The sequence below is a fragment of the Heterodontus francisci genome, chromosome 19 (genome assembly GCF_036365525.1).
Source record: "Heterodontus francisci isolate sHetFra1 chromosome 19, sHetFra1.hap1, whole genome shotgun sequence".
Lineage (NCBI taxonomy): Eukaryota > Metazoa > Chordata > Chondrichthyes > Heterodontiformes > Heterodontidae > Heterodontus > Heterodontus francisci.
The window spans coordinates 78988687-79008101 of NC_090389.1; the positions used below are offsets into that span (position 1 = coordinate 78988687).

At 44.0% G+C, this 19415-nt stretch overlaps 1 protein-coding gene across 3 annotated transcripts in view; it reads left to right on the forward strand.

Annotated features, from left to right (window-relative positions):
- The window catches only part of LOC137380227 (ubiquitin-like modifier-activating enzyme 1), a 360351-nt gene that overhangs the window by 145759 nt on the left and 195177 nt on the right, over positions 1–19415 (forward strand). For all 3 annotated transcript variants that reach the window (XM_068052057.1, XM_068052058.1, XM_068052059.1), the window contains exons 14-15: positions 9298–9463; positions 15174–15370. In XM_068052057.1, coding sequence (XP_067908158.1) covers positions 9298–9463; positions 15174–15370 — 363 coding nt within the window. The remainder of the gene's footprint in view (positions 1–9297; positions 9464–15173; positions 15371–19415) is intronic.

The following is a 19415-nucleotide window of genomic DNA, read 5'->3' on the forward strand; positions in this document are numbered from 1 at the left end:
GTTGAATCAAAGACTGCTCAGTCCTCCAACTGGGCTGCCATCTCAAAATTACATTCACTGACCATGTCTGTATGTGAGATCAGCATTAAAAATGGAGAACTAGACCTGAAAAAACCATCTCATCTTTCTTTTGCCTCCCCGCTTCCTACCTCATGCCCCCTCGCTTCCTTCTTCCTGAGCCGCAACCTTATTCTCCCTCTGCACCTCTCTCACTCTCTGTCCCTCACTCTCTCATTTCCTCTTTCTTTTCAGCTTTGTGCTGCGTTTGTTTTATCGAATGTTCTGAAATATGTATTGGCAATGATCCAGGCAGACCAGGCTAATATCGTAGTTAAATCTGCAAGGACTTGGGGATCTATTACATTCAGCCTTTTGAAGTCTGCAGTGCCATATTAACATTAAGATAACCTAGTTCTCTCATTGTTTTTTCTTCCATTCTGAAAATACCACAAATTGAGTGAGCCTGAATGAAGTTTTATTTTCCTTTTTGAGCTAAAGTTCTTCCTTGTGGGAAACAAGTGGGCCAGTGAACTTGGAGCAAAGCCACTGCTACACTGCTCAACTGTGGATTATGAAATATCGGTTTGTTCCTTGCAAGTTTCCAGTCTGGAATTGTTTATCTTTCCCCCTGTTTTGAATAGTATCATGGCTGTTGATTTATAAGGAATATAAGAAAGAACTTGTTTTTCTATAGTGGCTTTCACAGCCTTCGAACATCCCAAAGCACTTCAGTCAGTTAAGTAATTTTTTGAAGTTTAGTCACTGTTGTAATGTATGAAATACAGCAGCCAATTTACCCACAGCAAGATCCCACAAACAGCAATCTAATAATGACAAGATTTAGTGATGTTTGTTGAGGGATAAATGTTGGCCAGGACACCAGGGAGAAGTTGCCCTGCTCTTCTTTGAGTAGTGCTGTGGGTTCTTTTGCATCCATCTGAGAGGGCAAACAAGGCCTTGGTTTAAATCTCATCTGGAAGACAGCACCTCTAACAGTATAGCACTCCCTCAGCACTGCATTAATAGCCTAGATTTTGTGCTCAAATCGCTGGAGTGGGACTTGAACAGACAACCTTCTGATCAGAGGTGAAAGCACTACCTACCGAGTCACAGTTAATACCTAGCTGGTACTGTGGTGGAAGGCTGTTTTGCGCCTATAGCTCCCATCGCTAATTTCTCAATTTTTGACCGCATAGTTTCTGACTGTGTGTCACATTTCGCCACACAGACTGAGTTCCAAATCTCAGGGCACTTCTGTCTGGGGTCGGGCTGGTTTAATGATCAATGTGTTTTACAGCAGAGAGGGAGGGAGGGATAGTTGACCTGCCTTTTAATTTAGTTTACCTCCTTCCCTGTTCTTGTGATGAAGCAGCCAGCACTTGCTCTGTACCTCCCAGGGCAGCATGACCAAGGATCACTGTGTGTGCAAGTTATGGAATGGGGGACCAACAACAACTTGTGTTTAGATGGCACATTTAATGTAGTAAAATATCCCAAGGCGTTTCACAAGAGTGCAATAAAATAAAATTTGACAGCCAAGCCACATAAGGAGATATTGGGGCAAATGGCCATATATGTAGGTTTTAAGGAGTGTCTGAAAGGAGGATAGAAAGGCCTAGAGTTTTAGTGAGGGAATTCACGAGCTTAGGGCCTAGGCAGCTGAAGGCATGGTTGCTAATGGTGGAGCAAGTTAAAATTGGGGATGCTGAGGAGGTCAGAATTGGAGGAGCGCAGATACTTCAGAGGGTTGTAGGGCTAGGTTCAAAGCAGAGTAACAGGATTTCTGACTATAAGGGTCCTGAGCAAAATGAGTTTCAGAGTGAACCTTAGTGGCTTGATGATTGCACAAAATTACACAAGAATTTAGGGCCAGTCGCTGTCTTGCAGGCACCACAAGAATAACTGGTTTGGGAAAAGTCGCAATGCTGCAGGAGGGTTAAAATTCATTGGGACAATGTGGAGGGAGCTCGGTACAGTGCCTAATCTTGTACTGACTGGCAGTGTTTGTTGCTGACACTTCAGTGTAAAAATGATGGGAAGTTATTCCATTCTCTCCTCTCGATGCTGCCCCCGCCCCCACTCAAAAAATAGCATGGGGCACGGGGAATCAAAAGAGAATAGAGACCAATTATTTATGCCTTAAATTTAAAAATCTGCCATTGGGTGAATTTTTTCTTGGAATATTTGTGAGATCCCCTGAATCATTTGATCTGTATGCCTCATTTTATGCATTGAAATCTCCTGAGTCCGGTCAGTATTAGTGACGGGAGCATTTTCTGTGTTTCTTAAATGGAGCCTAGTGTCTGGGGGCCCTCATTAGCTGTGTGTGGGAGCCAACTGGAGACCAATCTTGCAACAGACCAGGGCCTGATAGTGGAGAGTGTATTTGTAACTAGAGATTCTGCTAATTTGATGGAGGATGTAAAGGGCATCAGAGGATGGGATTATTAGCTAAGGTAATTGACCACTGGAGTCACGGTCTTGTGGAGTCAGGAGAAGAGGAGTTGTCGGTGTATCTGGAGAGAATATTAACCCTTGTAATAGAATAAAGAAAGGCTCGCATTTATATAGCATTTTCATGGCTTTAGGAAATGCCAAAGCACTTTATATTACTCAAGTATGTTTGAAATATAGCCACTGTTGTGCAGTAGGAAATGCAGCAGCCAATTTGTACACAGCAAGCTCCCACAAACAGCAATCTAACAATTATTTAGCAATCTTGGCCAAGACAAGGGGAGAATTTCCCTGCTCCTTTTCAAAATAGTGCCATGGGATCTTTTATGTCCGCCTCAGAGGGCAAATGGGGTCTTGGTTTAACATCGCATCCGAAAGGCGGCACCCCTGACAGTGCTGCACTCCCTCACTGATTTGCTTATGTAGGATTGTCCCTGTAACACATGTGGCTTTTCCACACATCCCGCAGTACTGACTCATGTCTGTACATTTGTAAATATTTGGTTATGCCTCATTTCAGCTCGGGAAGCCATTGGAATGTTACAATTGGGCTCAGTGTCTTTGGACTGGGGAGGCAGATAACCTGCCAGATATCCCAATGTCTGATCACTGTACAGCCACCCCTTCGGAAAGATGGGTGCACATGCGTGGATTTTGGCAAGGCCTGATCGCAATGCCCGTGTAGTCAAATAGCCTGCTGTTGCTCACTTTCCCACACATGATAAATGGAGTGCAACGGCAGTCCAGAGGATGGATCTCGTTAATTCTGTTCCAGCTTCCTCCTACAGCCAGTTGTGCATTTTTCCCAGGCTGGCTGCAGCCAAGTTTTTTTTCTCTATTCTCTGAAACTTCACCTCGAATTGAAAGCTGATTAAAAGCACATGTCCTGTAGAAACTCTTCAGCTGATTCTTCCTATTCAACATCTTTACTGATTTTGTTTTTATTCTTGTACCTACCACTTAATTAACCCTGCAATGCTGAAGTAACCATGGCTTTCATTTCAAAAAGATACTCTTACACTTACTTGAGAAATATTTATTCTCTTGCGGAGATTTTCTGCTGTGAAACAGATGGTTCATACATAAACTTTCTCCTCTGTCCCTCCTGTGCTTTTTTTTTTGCTTCTGCTGGGTCTTTTCGCCATTTGTTGATGCTGTTTAAAGGATCGAAGGTAGCACTGAAGGTGGAATTTGAATTCAATTAATAAAAAAATCTGGAATTAAAAGCAAGTCAAAAATTTGCCATAAAACCATTGTCGATTGGTTCATCTGGTTCACTAATGTCCTTTTAGGGAAGGAAATCTGCTGTCTTTACCTGGTCTGGCCTACATGTGACTCCAGACCTACAGCAGTGTGGTTAACTCTTACATGCCCTCTGAAATGGCCTAGCAAACCACTCAGTTGTACTTAACCACTACGAATTCAATAAAACAGAATGAAACTGGATGGACCACCCAGCATTGACCTAGGCACTGGAAACAACAATGGCAAACCTAGCCCTGTCGACCCTGCAAAGTCCTCCTTACTAACATCTCTGGGCTTGTGCCAAAGTTGGGAGAGCTGTCCCACAGATTAGTCAAGCAACAGCCTGACATAGTCATACTCATGGAATCATGCCTTACAATGTCCCAGACTCTGCCATCACCATCCCTGGGTATGTCCTGTCCCACCGGCAGGACAGACACAGCAGAGGTAGCAGCACCATGGTGTGCAAACGGGAGGGAGTTGCCCTGGGAGTCCTCAACATCGACTCCGGACCCCATGAAGTCTCATGGCCTCAGGTCAAACATGGGCAAAGAAACCTCCTGCTGATTACCACCTACCGCCCTCCCTCAACTGATGAGTTAGTAGTCCACCATGTTGCTCAGTGCTTCCTCCAAGTGGTGAACGTGGCAAGGGCAAAGAATGTACTCTGGGTGGGGAACTTAAATGTCCATCACCAAGAGTGGCTCGGTAGCACCACTACTGGCCGAGCTGGCCGAGTCCAAAAGGGCATAGCTGCTAGACTGGGTAAGCAGCAGGTGGTGAGGGAACCAACAAGAGGGAAAAACATACTTGACCTCGTCCTCACTAATCTGTCTGTCACAGATGCATCTGCCCATGACAGTATTGGTAAGAGTGACCACCGCACAGTCCTTGTGGAGACAAAGTCCTGCCTTCACATTGAGGATACCCTCCATCATGTTGTGTGGCACTATCACCGCACTAAATGGAATAAATTTCAAACAGATCTAGCAATGCAAAACTGGGCGTCCATGAGGCGCTGTGGGCCATCAGCAGCAGCAGAATTGTACTCAACCACAATCTGTAACCTCATGGCCTGGCATATCCCCCACTCTACCATTACCATCAAGCCCAGAGACCAACCCTGGTTCAATGAAGAGTCCAGGAGGGCATGCCGGGAGCAGCACCAGGCATACCTCAAAATGCGTAAGCAGCATGCAGTAGACCGAGCTAAGCGATCACATAACCAACGGATCAGATTTCAGCTCTGCAGGCCTGTCACATCCAGCCATGAATGGTGGTGAACAATTAAACAACTAACTGGAGGGGGCGGCGCCTCAAATATCCCCATCCTCAATGATGGGGGAGCCCAGCACATCAGTGCGAAAGATAAGGCTGAAGCATTTGCAACAATTTCAGCCAGCAGCACCGAGTTGATGATCCATCTCAGCCTCCTCCTGAAGTCTCCAGCATCAAAGCAGCATTTGACAGAGTATGGCATCAAGGAGCCCTAACAAAACTGAAGTCAATGGGAATCCAGGGGAAAACTCTCTGCTGGTTGGAGTCATACATAGCACAAAGGAAGATGATTGTAGTTGTTGGAGGTCAATCAGCTCAGCCCCAGGACATCACTGCAGGAGTTCCTCAGGGTAGTGTCCTAGGCCCAACCATCGTCAGCTGCTTCATCAATTACCTTCCTTCCATCATAAGGTCAGAAGTGGGGATGTTCGCCGATGATTGCACGATGTTTAGCACCGTTCGTGACTCCTCAGATACTGAAGTAGTCGGTGTAGAAAAGCAGTAAGACCTGGACAATAACCTGGCTTGGTCTGATAAGTGGCAAGTAACATTCGTGCCACACAAGTGCCAGGCAATAACCATCTCCAACAAGAGATAATCTAACCATCTCTCCTTGACATTCAATGGCATTAAGTTCGCTGAATCCCCCACTATTAACATCCTAGGTGTTACCATTGACCAGAAACAAAACTGGAGTAGCCATATAAATACCATGGTTACAAGAGCAGGTCAAAGGCTAGGAATCCTGCAGCGAGTAACTCACCACCTGACTCCCCAAAGCCTGTCCACCATCTACAAGGCACAAATCTGGAGGGTGATGGGATACTCTACACTTGCCTGCATGGGTGCAGCTCCAACAACACTCAAGAAGCTCGACACCATCCAGGACAAAGCAGCCCGCTTGATTGGCACCCCATCTACAAACATTCACTCCCTCCACCACCGACGCACAGTGGCAGCAGTATGTACCATCTACAAGATGCACTGCAGCAAAGCACCAAGGCTCTTTAGACAGCATCTTCCAAACTAGAAGGACAAGGGCAGCAAATGCATGGGAACTCCACCTGCAAGTTCCCCTCCAAGCCACACACCATCCTGACTTCACTGTCGCTGGGTCAAAATCCTGGAACTCCCTTCCTATCGGCAATGTGGGTGTACCTTCCCCACATGGACTGCAGCGGTTCAAGAAGGCAGCTCACCACCACCTTCTCAAGGGCAATTAGGAATGGGCAACAAATGCCAGTCTAGCCAGCGATGCCCACATCCCATGAATGAACTAAAAAAACAACTGACCGCTCCCCAGGTGGGGAATCCTGCAGCAAGGATCCACAGCAATGACCATTTGCTTTAAATGAAGGTGCTAACATTGCAGAACTTTCCAAAGTGTAATCAGAAATGGACACCTAGCCAGGGAAGGAGATATTAGGAGAGGGCAACCAAAAGCTTGGTCCAAGATAATTTGTTTTTGTGATGTTGATTGAGGGATGAGTATTGGTCAGGACACCGGGAATAACTCCCCTGCTCTTCTTCGAAACAATGTGTGGTATCTTTTACGTCTCCCTAAGAGGGTAGACAGGACCTCGGTTTGACATCTCATTTGAAAGACAGCAACTCTGGCAGTGCAGCACTCCCTCGGTGTTGACATTGTGCTGCACAGTCCTACCAAGGGATATCTTTTCTCTCTCTGACCACTGTCAATGTCACAGATAACTTTCTGCAGAAGACCTGTATTATGCTGTCTGGCATACATACCTGGGTTTTAGGGAGTGCCTTAAGGGAAGAGTTGGAGGAGATTTGAGAGATGTTGAAGTATATCAGGCCTGGTAGCTATAGGCAAGGCAATCAATTGTGGAGAGAAGCACCAGAGGGCAGAAGCAGGAATGAAGTCTTTATTGGAAATGGGGCTGTAGGGATGGAGCAGGTTAGAGAGATAGGGAGGAGTAAAGGGACAAACACTAAGATGAGGATTTAAAATTTGAGGCTTTGGGGGCCAGGAAGCAATGCAGGCCACTGAACACAGGGGTTGATGGTGGAGACAGTTGGTGCTGGATAGGATGCAGGAGGCAGAGGTTTGGCTGAGTTGAAGTTCATGAAGGGTGGAAGGTGGGAGGCCGGCCAGGAGAGCATTGGATTAGTGGATTCTGGAAGTTACCAGAGCTTGGATGAGGATTTCACACAACCTATCTTTCCATGGCATAGATTGCGAGTGCATAGGAACAGGAGTAGACTATTCAGCCTCTCGAGCCTGTTCTACCATTCAATTAGACCATGACTGATCTCTATCTTGGCTCCATCTACACACCATGGTTCTGTAACTCTTAATGCCTTTGCCTAACAATCTATCAATCTCAGTTTTGACATTTTCAGTTGACCTAGCTTCAATAGCTTTTTGGAGTAGAGATTTCCACTACCCTTTGTGTGAAGAAGTGTTCCCTGACATAATGCCTGAATGCCCTGTTCTAATTTTCAGGTTACGCCCCCTTGAGCTGGACTCCCACCACCACCACACCCCCCCCACCCCTCCTGACTGACCCATCTCCCCCAACAGGGGAAATAGGTTAGCTAGAGAGATACTATCAACTCCTATAATCTTCTTAAATGTATCAATTACATCATCCCTTAATCTTCGATCTTCAGGGGAATACAAGCCTAGTCTATGCTAATTGCTCTCCTGTCATTAAAAAACCTTGTATTTATGTAGTGCCTTTCATGACTTTGGACATCTCAAAGCACTTAACAGCCAATGGAGTACTTTGTTTTTTGAAGTGTTGTCACTGTTGTAGTGTAGGAAACGCAGCAGCCAATATGGGCACAGCAAGCTCCCACATACAGCATTGTGATAATGACCAGATAATTTGTTTTTGTGATGTTGATTGAGCGATGAGTATTGGTCAGGACACCGGGAATAACTCCCCTGCTCTTCTTCGAAACAATGTGTGGTATCTTTTACATCCACCTAAGAGGGCAGACAGGACCTCGGTTTGACATCTCATTCGAAAGACGGCAACTCTGGCAGTGTAGCACTTCCTCAGTGCCGCACTGAAGTGTCAGGCTAGATTTTTGTGCTCAAGTCCTGGAGTCTGCTGAAATTGTGCTGCACACTCCTACCAAGTTATATCTTTTCTCTCTGTGACCGCTGTCAATGTCACGGGTAACTTTCTGCAGAAGACCTGTATTATGCTGTCTGGCACTCCAGGTAACAAGTCCCAGATGAGATCTTCAATACCTTGGAAAAGCTCCTTTGAGGTCAGATTTTCTCTGCAGGCACAGTCTGAAGAAGGAACAATGCTATATCCATGTGGGAAAAAGTGATATGGCACTTTCCACAAGTGTTGAGGAGCGATGTCTCCATAATGGCTATATTGCTACTTCCCAGGGATCTCTGTTAATGCAGTTAAACTGCTCATCTTGCATTGCTGTCAAGTGGGCTCTATGTTGCAGTGCGAATATAACTACACCCCCAACTAACATCACTGAGCCTTGGGTTACAGCATAGAAGGGGGCTATTTGGCCCATTGTGTCTGTGCTGGATTTTTGGCAGTTTGCAATGGTTCTGATTTTACAATAACAACAGCTTCTTGCATTTATATCATACCTTTAACATAGAATGTGCCAAGGTGCTTCACAAGACTGATTATAAAACATCATTTGACACTGATCCACATAAGGAGAGATTAGAACAGATGACCAAGGTAGGATTTACGGAGCGTGTTAAAAGAAGTGGAGAGAGGTAGAGAGGTGGACAGGTTAAGGAAGGAATTCCAGAGCTTAGGACCTAGGCAGCTGAATACGTGGCCACCAATGGTGGAGCGAAGAAAATCTCTGGGATGTGCAAGAGCAGCAGAGAGATTTTGGAGGATTATAGGGCTAGAGGGGGTTACAGAGATGTGGAGAGGCAAGGCTATGGATTTGAAATCAAGGGTGAAGATTTTAAAATACCTGAATCAGGGTAGTCACTCATCATTCCAGCTTCACACCAGTAGCAGTAGAACAAACAGTGGAGCAAAACTAACTGGACTATTGTCCATTTGCCCAGTGCACAATGACATTGGCTGATCTAGGGTAGGAGGAGAATGAATGAAAGCCACAGGAAAACTCGAAACTAGTGTGTTGGCATCATTCTTCCCATATTGACCAGGCTGATTCGGTGAGGTATCTGACCTTGTGCCAGTTACCTATGGCTGCACGCTGTTGTTTTATCACCACCATTGTTTTGAGTATGTATGTGCGTATTGGGCAGTGGGTGGGGGGTGAATTCTATTGTTTTTTTGTAGAAGTGCAATAATATGGTGTAACCTGTATTTATTAAACACTGGACAGAAAATGAAGTCTCAGACAGCAGCAGCGGCGGTGAAAAAGATGAATCCTTCTGTGCGAATCACTGCTCATCAGAACCGTGTTGGACAGGAGACTGAGAACATCTACAACCAGGATTTCTTTGAGAATCTGAATGGAGTGGCAAATGCACTGGATAATGTGGAAACTCGTAAGTGGTTCTGTTTATATGGACAAAGTTTGACTACCAGTTTAATTTTGACCCGTATATAAAAGAGTAGAAAAGGGTCTTGCTCTCCGACAAGCAAAAACCCACACTTTGCTGCACTTTTTCACGGACTGTAGAAGAAATAAAGACTGACTTACGTTTATATGGTGCCTTCTGTGACTTTGGAATATCCGAAATCTCTACAGCCAATGAAGTGTATATTTTTGAAGTGTAATCACTGCTGTTAGGGCAATGCAGCAGCCAATTTGTGCACAGCGAGCTCCCACAAACATCAATTCCATAATCATTACAGCACAGTAGGAGCCCATTCGGCCCATCGTGCCTGTGCCGACTCTTTGGTGGAACAATCCAATTAAGCCCGCTCCCCAGCTAATGCTTTTTGTGATGCTGGTTGACAGATAAAAATTGGGAAACCAGGGAAGACTCCCCTGCTCCTCCTCCGCAAAATAGTGGCCGTAGGATGTTTTACATCCACCTGAGAGGGCAAACGGGGCCTTGCTTTAACCTTTCATCTGAAAAGCAGCACCTCTGACAGGTCAGCACTCCCTCAGTACTGCATTGGAGTGTCAGCCTAGATTTTGTTTTCAAGTCTTTGGAGTGGAACCTTTGCACATGACCTTCGCACCCAGAGGTGAGGAGAGTGCTACCACTGATCCAAGACTGCAAGACTCAAAATTGTTTTATAAACATTCATGTATTTTGTTTTTACTCTTGCCCTCAGTGGCTACAGAATTGTTCCTTCACCTCTAGAACGTCAATGCAGTTTGGAGATCAAAGTCTCTGTAAACGGAGGATTGTGTAAGAGCCACACTAGTTACCTCTGAAATAAAGGTTGGAGCAACACCAAATTAAGTGTTGAAGATCTCCTCACTGTGATGGAGGAATAGATAATGTGTCATACTGTACTTTCACCACAGACATTAAATGTCTATTTACTTTTGGTAGGTGTGAAATTCCTGGTGGGTAAATAATCTCAACTTTTCTCAGAACAAAAAAAACAGTTGATTCTCATATTTAGCACCAGTTGTCACTTAATTTTGTTTTTAGTTTAATTGGACTTTTGTGGCAGTGCAATTGATTGGGCTGGAGCTGTTAAATTTACAAATCACAAATTTACTGTAATTCCTAACAATTTGTGGAAGCAAAGATTCCTGAAATAGTGAATAGTCTTTAAAACCACAGCAAGCTCTTCCAGAACGATTACACAACGTAGAACAGAGACAATCTGAATGTCCATTTGGAGGTAAGGGCAGCAGGGTTGCGGAGAAGGAGCCTGAAAACTATGGTAGAAGTTCAAGTGCGGTGAGGACTCAGGCAGTTCAACCATTCTAGCATAAAAGCAAAATACTGCAGATGCTGGAAATCTGAAATAAAAACAAAGAATGCTGGAAATACACAGCAGGTCTGGCAGCATCTGTGAAGAGAGAAGCAGAGTTAACGTTTCAGGTCTGTGACCCTTCATCAGAACTGGTAAAGGTTAGAAATGTAATAGGTTTTAAGCAAATAAAGCAGGGGTAGGGGAAAAGATAACAAAAGGGAAGGTGTTGATAGGATAGAGGGTCACAGAGAATAACTGACCAGAAGGTCATGGAGCAAAGGCAAAGGGTGTGTTAATGGTGTGGTGAAAGGCAAAGTGTTAGTGCAGGGAGGGTGTTAAATGACAGAATAATGAATAGCCCTGGCCAAAAGCACAAATATGAAAAAAAAAACAGTGGGCAGGCACATGGTTAAAAAAAATGAATGATGGAACAAACTAACATAAAATAAAAATAACAAATAAAAAATAAAACTAAAAATAAAAAAGGGGGGACAGTGATGCTCTGAAATCATTGAACTCAATGTTCAGTCCCGTAGGCTGTAGTGTGCCTAATTGGTAAATGAGATGCTGTTCCTCAAGCTTGCGTTGATATTCATTGGAACACTGCAGCAATCCCAGGACAGAGATGTAGGCATGAGAGCAGGGGGGGTGTGTTGAAATGGCAATTGACAGGAAGGTCAGGGTCATGTTTTTGGACTGAGCGATGGTGTTCCACAAAGCGGTCACCCAATCTGCTTTTGGTCTCCCCAATGTAGAGGAGACCGCGTTGTGAGCAGTGACTACAGTATACTAAATTGAAAGAAGTACAAGTAAATTGCTGCTTCGCCTGAAAGGAGTTTTTGGGGCCTTGGATAGTGAGGAGAGAGGAGGTAAAAGGACAGGTATTACACCTCCTGCGATTGCATGGGAAGGTGCCGTGGGAAGGGGATGGGGTGTCGGGGGTAACGGAGGAGTGCACCAGGGTGTCACGGAGGGAATGATCCCTTCGGAATGCTGACAGGGGAGGGGAAGATGCGTTCTAGCACTTGTCTACTGATGGTTAAAAATGGCAGACTGGAGAGAGGGGTATGGAGAGTTTTGTTGCTTTCCCGTCAGTGATCGGGCAGAGCACTGACTTTTATGTGGTGCATCTGAACGGGTTACAAGGTAATGTGATATTGTCTGGGTCCTCTGCCCTACTTAAGTCATGATGGTTGACTGTGAATTGCTCATTGTGTGTGAGGGGTGCTGGATGTTGAAGAGTTTGTGGTTCACGCTGTTGTATAATCACTTTGAGTGATGTCCCTTTAAGAACTCAGTATGTTAATGAACTAAGTACCAGATGTAGTCAACAAAGAACAAAGAAAATGACAGCACAGGAACAGGCCCTTCGGCCCTCCAAGCCTGCGCCGATCTAGATCCTCTATCTAAACATGTCGCCTATTTTCTAAGGGTCTGTATCTCTTTACTTCCTGCCCATTCATGTATCTGTCTAGATACATCTTAAAAGACGCTATCGTGCCCGCATCTACCACCTCCACTGGCAACGCGTTCCAGGCACTCACCACCCTCTGCGTAAAGAACTTTCCACGCATATCCCCCCTAAACTTTTCCCCTTTCACTTTGAACTCGTGTCCCCTAGTAATTGAATCCCCCACTCTGGGGAAAAAGCTTCTTGCTATCCACCCTGTCTATACCTCTCATGTGACTAGAAGTCATAGTCACCCTGCACTGTAACACTCTGGGCAAAGGTTCTGTATATAGTTTGCTCTGTATTGTATGTACTAGTTTAGCTCTTAATAAACCCTTGAGATCTTCAAGGAACTGGAATCCACGGACCTCATTGTGTTGCTTAAGATAACGCACAGAATCTCATGACACACGCCACTGGCAACTCTGGGCTCACCAAGGATCTTGTTTGGGGGCAAGTGTCATTGGGTAGAAGAAAAGGTGTATATACCTTTTTAATGATGAGCTGGATCGACCTTAACCGTTGTTTTGTTTAGTTGGTTAAGTCAGTTTATCATTATATTCAACTAATATTGCTAAAATGTGTATGAGGATGATGCAAATCAACCTCCACAATTTGTTACAAATTTAACTTTTTCTCCCATTGGTTATACTGATTTTGAAGTAATAATAAGGGACCACCTTATCTATATGCCATTTATTTTTTTATATTGCTTGATTAGATCCCCCTTCAGCCATCTTCTGTCAACACAGCAAAGCTAAGCCTGATAAATCCTTCCTCATAGCTTAGCACCTGGAGATCACTCTTAACTAGACCCTCGCCAATGCATGTTTGTCCCTTTTTGAAGCTCATCAAAAACTGAATGTTGGACAAGCAATCTGATGACACAGGCAATGGAGGTGCCAAGAGAGGTGATGGAGAGGTAGTGCTGGGTATCATTGACATACGTATCAAAGCCAGCTTCCAAAAACAATGCTGCAAAGGTTGGGAGAAAAGCCAATGTTAGATATACATTAGCTCTGATTGGATAGTTGAGAATGGTATCAAGTAAGGGCAATCCCATGGAGTTCGACAAAAGATGAGAGGCATTGGAGGAGAATGTTGTGGTCAATTGTGTCATAACTGCAGACAGCCACAAAATATGTCATTTGCAATTTTGTTTAGTGCTGTTTACACTGGTGAAACTAAGGAGGAAACCTGATGGGAGAAATTCAAACCGAGGTGTGGGAATCAGGGGCATAGATTAAGGAAGCGAGAACACGTTCAAGGACTTGAGAGGGAAGGGTGGTTCAAGTGGGTGGTAGCTTGCAAGGATAGAAAAGTCAAAGGTGTTTTTTTTCAGTAAGTGGGTAATGACAGGTTTTGAAACGGTGGGGACAATACCGGAGGAGACGAAACCATTTACAATGTCAGCTAGCACGGGGGCCAGGAAGGGAAGGTGGATTGTCATCAATTTGGTGAGAATGGGGTCAAGTGAGCAGGAGGTGGGTCTGATAGACAAGACGAGCTTGGAGAGGGTGTAAGAGAAGATGGGAACAAAACTACAGGGAAAATGTGTGATCAAGGTTGCAGGAGAGAACAGCTGGAGGTGGCTGGTTTGGCTTGATTGGTGAGGGGAAAGCAGTAGACACAGCTGCATAGATAATCTCAAAGTTGGTGGTTTGGATGTGGGGTTGGAGGGGGTAGGGGAGAGAGGTCTAAGGAGAAGGTTGGTAATGGAGAAAGGTCGTCAGGAGTTGCCTTTGTTCCCGAGGATGATTCTGGAATAGTGAGCAGTTTTTGGTAGAGGAGAGTGAGTGCTGATAATGCTTTACATGCTGAAGAATGGCTAAATCAGTTGCCCACTAGATACGTGGGCAATCGCACCCCTTGGACTTGAGATGTGAGGCTGCTGGCCATGCCAGAGGGAACAAACAGGATGGGAGAACATAAAGGTTTTACTGAGGATAAGGTGAGGGAGTGTTTGAGCAGATTAACAGCTGCAGAAGTATAGAGGTGAAAGGAGAGGGACAAAGGCTTGGTGATGGGCAGTTTGAATGTGCAGTTGTCAGTGACTTGGGGGAGGGACTTTTCCAGCGGCAGAGACAGAAGGATGTGGAGATGGAAGGAGTAGGGTGATGTGCATGGTGAGAGATACAGGAAGTGGTTGGCGATGGCTTTGTCTGTGATTGCCAACAGCTACCTCTGCAGCTCACTCCAGATATCCTTGCAGTTCAAGTCATATGGTAGAACATCATCACTGTTCGAAGGTTCCAAACTGAGGAGCCTGGTGTCTGCTTTTAAAACCTTTTCCTGTCCACACGTTTACTGGTTTAAACTGTACAATAAGCATGTCTTTGTTCAATTAAAACATTAATAAATGATAATCCTGTACATTATCAGGAATAACACAAGCAGAGCTGTGTTTCAAGGCGGGCCCACAACCTTAGGGTTTAGGTAGGGTCAATGAACTTGCCATATGAGCTTCTTTGCTGTGTTACTGCCATCTAACAAACGTCAGCATGTGCTATCCTAGATTTCTCACAGGATTAAAGCCTTGCCCTTTCCTATCTTTGTAAGCTGCTCCAGCCCTATGACCTTCCGAGATCTCTCCGTTCCTCCATTTCTGGTCTTTTGCGTGTCCCCGATTTTCTTCCCTCCCCTATTGGCAGCCAGGCCTGTCTAGGCCCTATGTTCTGAAATTCCATCTCCAAGCCTCTTTTTTTTTTTCCTCCTTTAAGATGCACCTTAAAAGCTACCCCTTTGACCAAGCTTTTGGTGACCTTCCGTAATACCTCATCCTGTGGCTCTGTGTCAATGTTTGTCTGATTCCATTCCTGTGAAAAGCCTTGGGATGTTAAAGGTGCTATATAAATGCAAGTTGTTGTTGTAGAAATGTATGTTTCACAAGAAATGTTGCTTGTGATATCCATTTTTGCTTCCAGGACATTACATGGATGGCCGCTGTGTGTTATACCAGAAACCACTGCTGGAGTCCGGCACTCTGGGCACAAAAGGAAATCTACAGGTCATCATTCCTCACCTTACAGAATCCTATGGATCCAGCGGGGATGCTCCAGAAAAATCTATTCCCATCTGTACGCTCAAGAATTTCCCCAATGCTATTGAGCACACTTTGCAGGTAATTGCAGAGAAAATAAATATTCTACAGAGGGTCATGGATTCCTGAGAACTTTCTAAGTACTTCGGAGGGAGTGGAGGAGGTTTTGGAGTTTTATTGTTAATAAGAATTTACGTAGATATGTGCTGCTGCACATGGTAAGGGAGAGCATGTTCTATTTTATGCAGTCAGGTACATTATGCCATGTGCAATATCGGTATGTATTGCCTTAAGGCTGCATAGTAATTGCTGTTAAGTAAACATTGGGTGAGTTTGTATTACAGACTGTAGACACCCTGACCCTGATATTTTGTGTTCCTGGTGAGTTTCTTTATACGTTCCCATGAAATATGAGGTAGAAATTTGCATGTGACTCCTGGCGTGTAACAAGAGGAATGTGACAGACAGGAAATGTGCACTGGATATGCTGTCTCCAATAATACAAAGCAATCTGCCAAGGCACTGCTCCCGAAGAAGTGGAGTTTCTGTTTTATAATATGATGGGTATTGAGCAGTGTGTTATTATCACCGCCACTGATTTAGTGTGGCGGAAAAGTGAAATTAGATTTTAATTATTTGATATTCTCTGGTTTTTATTGTTTTTAGGATTGGAATTTTGTGATTCTGTTCAGCTTTCCAGCAAAGCTGTAAACCAGTGACCTTGATGATGATTAAGCCGTTATAACTCACTCAAAACCCATTCATTTACATGGAGTTATATTCGGGCCCTATTTGCTTGTTCACCTTTTGTACTGAAGTTTTTAGTGCTTGGCTTTCAAAGCCTAGAACAGACTGCAAGATAGTACTAAGGTCATGACAGGTACTGAGAAGGAGATGGAGATGGTGAGGGAGAAGGGATACATGGGGTTGAGTGGCACTGCAAGCTACGTGATGTCAGGTGACTGGTAGCATGCACCAGAAATATAAAGTAGTTGGGGAAGATGGGCAAAAAACGTAGCACAAAAAATGGTTGTTATGGGATTGGATGTGGTTGAGGATGCTAGAGTATATTGGAGGATATGGGGGAGGATCAGAGAGAATATTGGGACAATATTTTTAAGAGCAGTGGTGTTTTCCCTGGTATTTTGGCCAATATTGATCCCTCAATCAACGTCATTTTCTACAAAAACAAATTATCTGATTATCACATTTCTGTTATGGGATCTTGCTGTGTGCAAAATGACTGCTGCATTTTCTACAATAGTCACTTCGAAAATACTTAATACTTAAAACACTTTGGGACATCGTGAGGTAATGAAAGTCACTATGTAAATGCAAGCTATTCTAGTTGAGTTGTTGGTGGGTTGGAGTCTTGTATTATATGAAGGCTACGTTATTGTATGAAAGAGGCACAAAGGGTTTGGATTGACAGGGAAGGGAGCATATGAGAATGGTAGCTATGGTTCTTTGTTCCTTTCCTGCAGTCATATAGAAAATGTTTGAAGCTGCTTCCTTGGAACTAAGATAGAAAGTCTCTACTAACTGCAGTATTCAGTGCACGGATAGCATATCTAGTCAGATACAGTAAAAGCACATTGCACCATTTGATCAACTGGAAGCTGGTTCTCAGCTCAGTGGCAAGACACCAGCGAGGGGAAGGCATGAAGCTTACGTCAGGTGAGAGGCTCAATTGGAGGATGCTAGCCTCATTGACAGAAAGGCCCAAAGCTTGCCGACAATGGTTGGGAAACACTGGAGGGGGCATGGTGGGTGAGTTGAAGCAGGGGCGAGAGGCCCAGGAAACTGACAATTAAGTAAGGAAGAGAGATTCAAGGATGAGAGGCCTACTGATATCAAGATGCCTGAAGGCTATAAGGGCAGGAAGGAGAAACAAATAATTGAATAAGCCTGTGAGACATGGTTGTAGACCCAAGGCTGGATCTATTGGCATATAATGCACCACTATTTCTGGTATGAATGGAGATAATTAGGTAATTTCCCCCATCAATCATACCTAGAGTCCATACTGATGTAGGTAACTGGGATTGGTTTTGCGCATATAATTTGTATATAACTAGCTTCCACTTGCAGTGTGATTTCTTCAGCAAAATGCAGCTTCGGTCATGAGTTCTGTTTGCTGTAGATCGTAGAGACTCTTTCTAAGTAGACTCTGTAGACTGTTTGCTATACAACGCTGTTTAAATAGACTCTTTGCTGAGTAAATAGACATTGTTTGTTATAAGATGACTGTTAACTATGAGTCTTGCTGTAAGTCCCACTCCACCTCCAACTCACTGGCTCACCCAGTGCAACTCATTGGCTGACAGTGGTGTCAAGAGACACTCTGCATGAGTAGTTGGAAATTCATCAGATGATACAATCAGGCAATCGGGAGCATGTAAAATGAGTTTCAGTACATTTGCCTATGATCAAGTGCATTGGATGCATTATGTGAAGAGTTGAACAAAAATGTTGTCAGAGCTATGTGATATCACATGCTATATGGAAATGATTTACTATATTAGCCAATCTCCTGTGATGTTATGCACCAGGAGTCCAGACCTAGGTCTTAAGGTGTAATGAGGTTAGAAGGTGGGTGAAAATTGAACCAGAGCATGCAAATATAATTTAGTTTCCATTTTTAAATTATATATTGGGTCCTTACTTTCATATTTCACATATATATCTACTTATAGATGACATAGGTACTATATATTCGACGTTCCTCGGTCCACATTTATAATGAAAACTGTCTATGTCAACTGATCACACTAATTGCACACTCATTGGGGCAACACCACTAGTGTTGAGGGATGAATAGTGACCGGTTTCCAATTCATCAATGTAGTCATAGGACTTTATAATGGAAGTATGAAAAATAAGGTCAATGTACGATTTTAAAATGAGGATTATTTTACATTTGAATGCCCTGGGCCAATGATCTCTCCTGTCTCTAACCTCCCTTCACCTGAAGACTACACATGACTTTAACTGCTCATGTGCAGTAGGAGTACTAGTACTTTTAATATATAATAAAGCTTAGTGATTTAAGAGGCAAGACACAACCTCGGGGATTAAAATCAAAGCAATTCTTTTTTTTTTAAGAGATACAGCACTGAAACAGGCCCTTCGGCCCACCGAGTCTGTTCCCACCATTAACCACCCATTTATACTAATCCTACATTCCTACCACATCCTCACCTGTCCCTATATTCCCCTACCACCTACCTATACTAGGGGCAATTTATAATGGCCAATTTACCTATTGACCTGCAAGTCTTTTGGCTGTGGGAGGAAACCGGAGCACCCAGAGGAAACCCACGCAGACACAGGGAGAACTTGCAAACTCCACACAGGCAGTACCCAGAATTGAAACTGGGGCACTGGAGCTGTGAGGCTGCGGTGCTAACCACTGCGCCACTGTGCCGCCCAAATTCTGCATAAATAATAAAAGATTGATGATTATTGGTCTTAGATTTGGCAAAAGCGCCACCTTGAAGTGGGATCCTAAGTGGCTAGGATATCGCATCATGCATTGATTGTGGTTTTACTTTTTTTTAAATCGCTTTTAATAGTTTACTTACAAATGGATTGAGCTTCCGCTAAAGTCAAAGGTAGACATTCAAGCGTTTTCTATCAAGTTTTCTAAAAAGAACTTGGGGTTCTATTTATAGATGGGCTGAATGGCCGCCTCCCATGCTGTAACTGACTCTTTGACTCTCAATGACTCTAAGTTGCTCTGGGGCGAATGGGGGTCAGTAAGATTTTAATTAAAATATAATTTCTCTTTCCTCTTTATATGTATCATGCAGCTGTACTGGACATCAACTCCTGGAATAGCTGAACAAACACTAACACGAACTACCACTCAACCCTTTCAATCAGCCAAAATAGTTTTCTTCTCTCAATTCTGATTTTTGTTCACCCATTAGAATCCAGATTAATTATACATGACGCTCAGTGTACAAATTACGCTCTGCGTTCTACAGTTTCCAAGCCTTCCATGTGTGCTGTAGGTGTCCTCCAGGTTGTTTGATTTATGGACTGTATTTTAAGGTGCTTATTTAAAGGATATCCCACCTAGTCACACTTGGATCCTTTCCGCAGGGAGAGCAGAGATCAGCAC